Below are 2,101 nucleotides of genomic sequence, written 5' to 3' on the forward strand. Positions count from 1 at the left end.
TCACAGCAACCTCCAACTCCTGGGCTTAAGCGATTCTCTTGTCTCAGCCTCCCAAGTAGCTGGGACTATAGGCGCCTGCCACAACGCCCAGCTGTTTTTTGGTTGCAGTTTGGCTGGGGCCGGGTTTGAACCTGCCACCCTCCGTATATGGGGCCAGCGCTCTTACTCACTGAGCCACAGGTGCTGCCCACCCCTATGTTTTGACACTAGTGCCGTGAGGAGGCACTGGGAAAGCCATATGACCAGGGGTCCTCAAACTTTTTAAACAGGGGGCCAATTCACTGTCCCTCAGACCGTTGGAGGGCTGGACTGTGGGCCCCAAGATGAGTCGGCTACTAAGCCAGGACAGGCAGTGGTGGCAAATGGATAAATGTCCTAGGCGGGCCTCATGTGGCCCACGGGCCATAGTTTGAGGATGCCTGCATGTGACAATGCTGCCATCCCAGGGACTGCCTACCTGGCTGCAGAGGAAGTGGTAGAGCACATGGCTACCCCGCAGGTCCCAGATGACAATGAGGCCTCGGCTGTAGCCAATCAAGATCTGGTTGGGGTCCCGAGGGTGCTCCTGCAGTGCCTCCACCATTTCGAACACCCGCCGCTGGCGGGCCTCCTCTGGCAAGCTGGGTGAGGGAAAAGCCATGAGCCCATGCCACCAACCACCAGTGGGTATGGCCGAGAGCATGGACTGGGTGCACAGGGCTCTCCACACACTGATGGAGAAGATGGCTAGGACACGGTGCCAGGGGAGCAAAGCTTTGTGTGGAACAGAACACTGGTGGATGAACAACCTCCAAGGATATAAGTGCAGGTGGTACAGCTGTAAGTAAGGAAGAGTGAGTGCAAGGGAGCCACAACTAGGGAGGGCACATGGAGACCCCTGGGGCTGGCAAAGCTCTATTTCTATGCCTGAGATGTGGCTACAGCATGACCTATGCTATAAGAATGTGTCAAACTGTATATTCACATTTAGTACATTTCTGTAAATAGGTGGCACATCATAATAAAAAAGATTTTTAGATCCACAAAACGGAACTGTTAGTTGGCCTGGCCCTTTGAGCCTTGACCAATCCTGCTCTGGGCCTGGAATGCTGATATAAAGTCCGGAGGTGCCACAGCCAACACAAGACCACAAGGTGGCAGGCACAGGAACAGCAGCTAACATCCAGGACATAAGTAGGGAGTGGAAATGTCCCGGACCCATCTCTGTGCACAAACCAAATCCACTTGTGTGCCCCTCCCCAAGATTAGAATTGGGAGCTGGGATTAAAGAGGAACCTTATTTGTAAAGTTTAAATTTTTAGAGAGAATTTTAAAATGAGGTATTCCTTAAGGTAGTTGGAAAATAAATCTCTCTTGAAAGCAACAAATGTAAGAATTACACCACCTTGGGAAACATACAGAAGCAGCTGGAAGAATGTCACAAGGAAGTTGTCCAACAGGATCCAGCCCCTGCCCAGCCCTGGTTAACTACCCTCCTGCTTGTTCCTTTGTAAGTGTGTTTTCACACTCACCTTCATTCATTTACTTAACAACTGGAATTACACTGTGTATGCCATTTTGTGGCATATTTTTTTCCTACCTAATTAGAAGAGGGACATTTCCTCATGAGGTGGCTTTCAACTTTTTGTCATTAAAAAACAGCCTGGGGATGATGCCTGTGACTCAAAGGAGTAGGGTGCCGGCCCCATATGCCAGAGGTGGTGGGTTCAAACCCAGCTCCAGCCAAAAACTGCAAAAAAAACCCCAGCCCAGGCGATGCCTGTGGCTGAAGGAGTAGGGTGCCGGCCCCATATACTGGAGATGGCGGGTTCAAACCTACCGCAGCCAAACTGCAACAACAACAACAAAATAGCTGGGCATTGTGGCAGGCGCCTGTAGTCCCAGCTACTAAGGAAGCTGAGGCAAGAGAATCGCCCAAGCCCAGGAGTTGGAGGTTGCTGTGAGCTGTGACGCCACAGCACTTTACCAAGGGTGATGTGAAACTCTGTCTCTAATAAAAAAACAAAAAGATATAGGGGTACAGGTGAATCTTTCTAAGAGTAGAATGTGAATGTTTTAAAGCAATAACTGAGAAAATGACATGAAGGCTGTGTTGACCAGT

General features: G+C 50.3%; 1 protein-coding gene across 4 annotated transcripts in view; it reads right to left on the minus strand.

Moving 5' to 3' along the window:
• The window catches only part of LLGL2 (LLGL2, scribble cell polarity complex component), a 45,020-nt gene that overhangs the window by 11,349 nt on the left and 31,570 nt on the right, over positions 1-2,101 (minus strand). For all 4 annotated transcript variants that reach the window (XM_023511158.1, XM_023511157.1, XM_012803210.2 and 1 more), the window contains exon 7: positions 458-620. In XM_023511158.1, the coding sequence (XP_023366926.1) occupies positions 458-620 (163 nt within the window). The remainder of the gene's footprint in view (positions 1-457; positions 621-2,101) is intronic.

This window comes from Otolemur garnettii, unplaced genomic scaffold, assembly GCF_000181295.1.
Source record: "Otolemur garnettii isolate 467f Iridium unplaced genomic scaffold, OtoGar3 scaffold00018, whole genome shotgun sequence".
In the NCBI taxonomy this organism is placed as follows: Eukaryota; Metazoa; Chordata; class Mammalia; order Primates; family Galagidae; genus Otolemur; species Otolemur garnettii.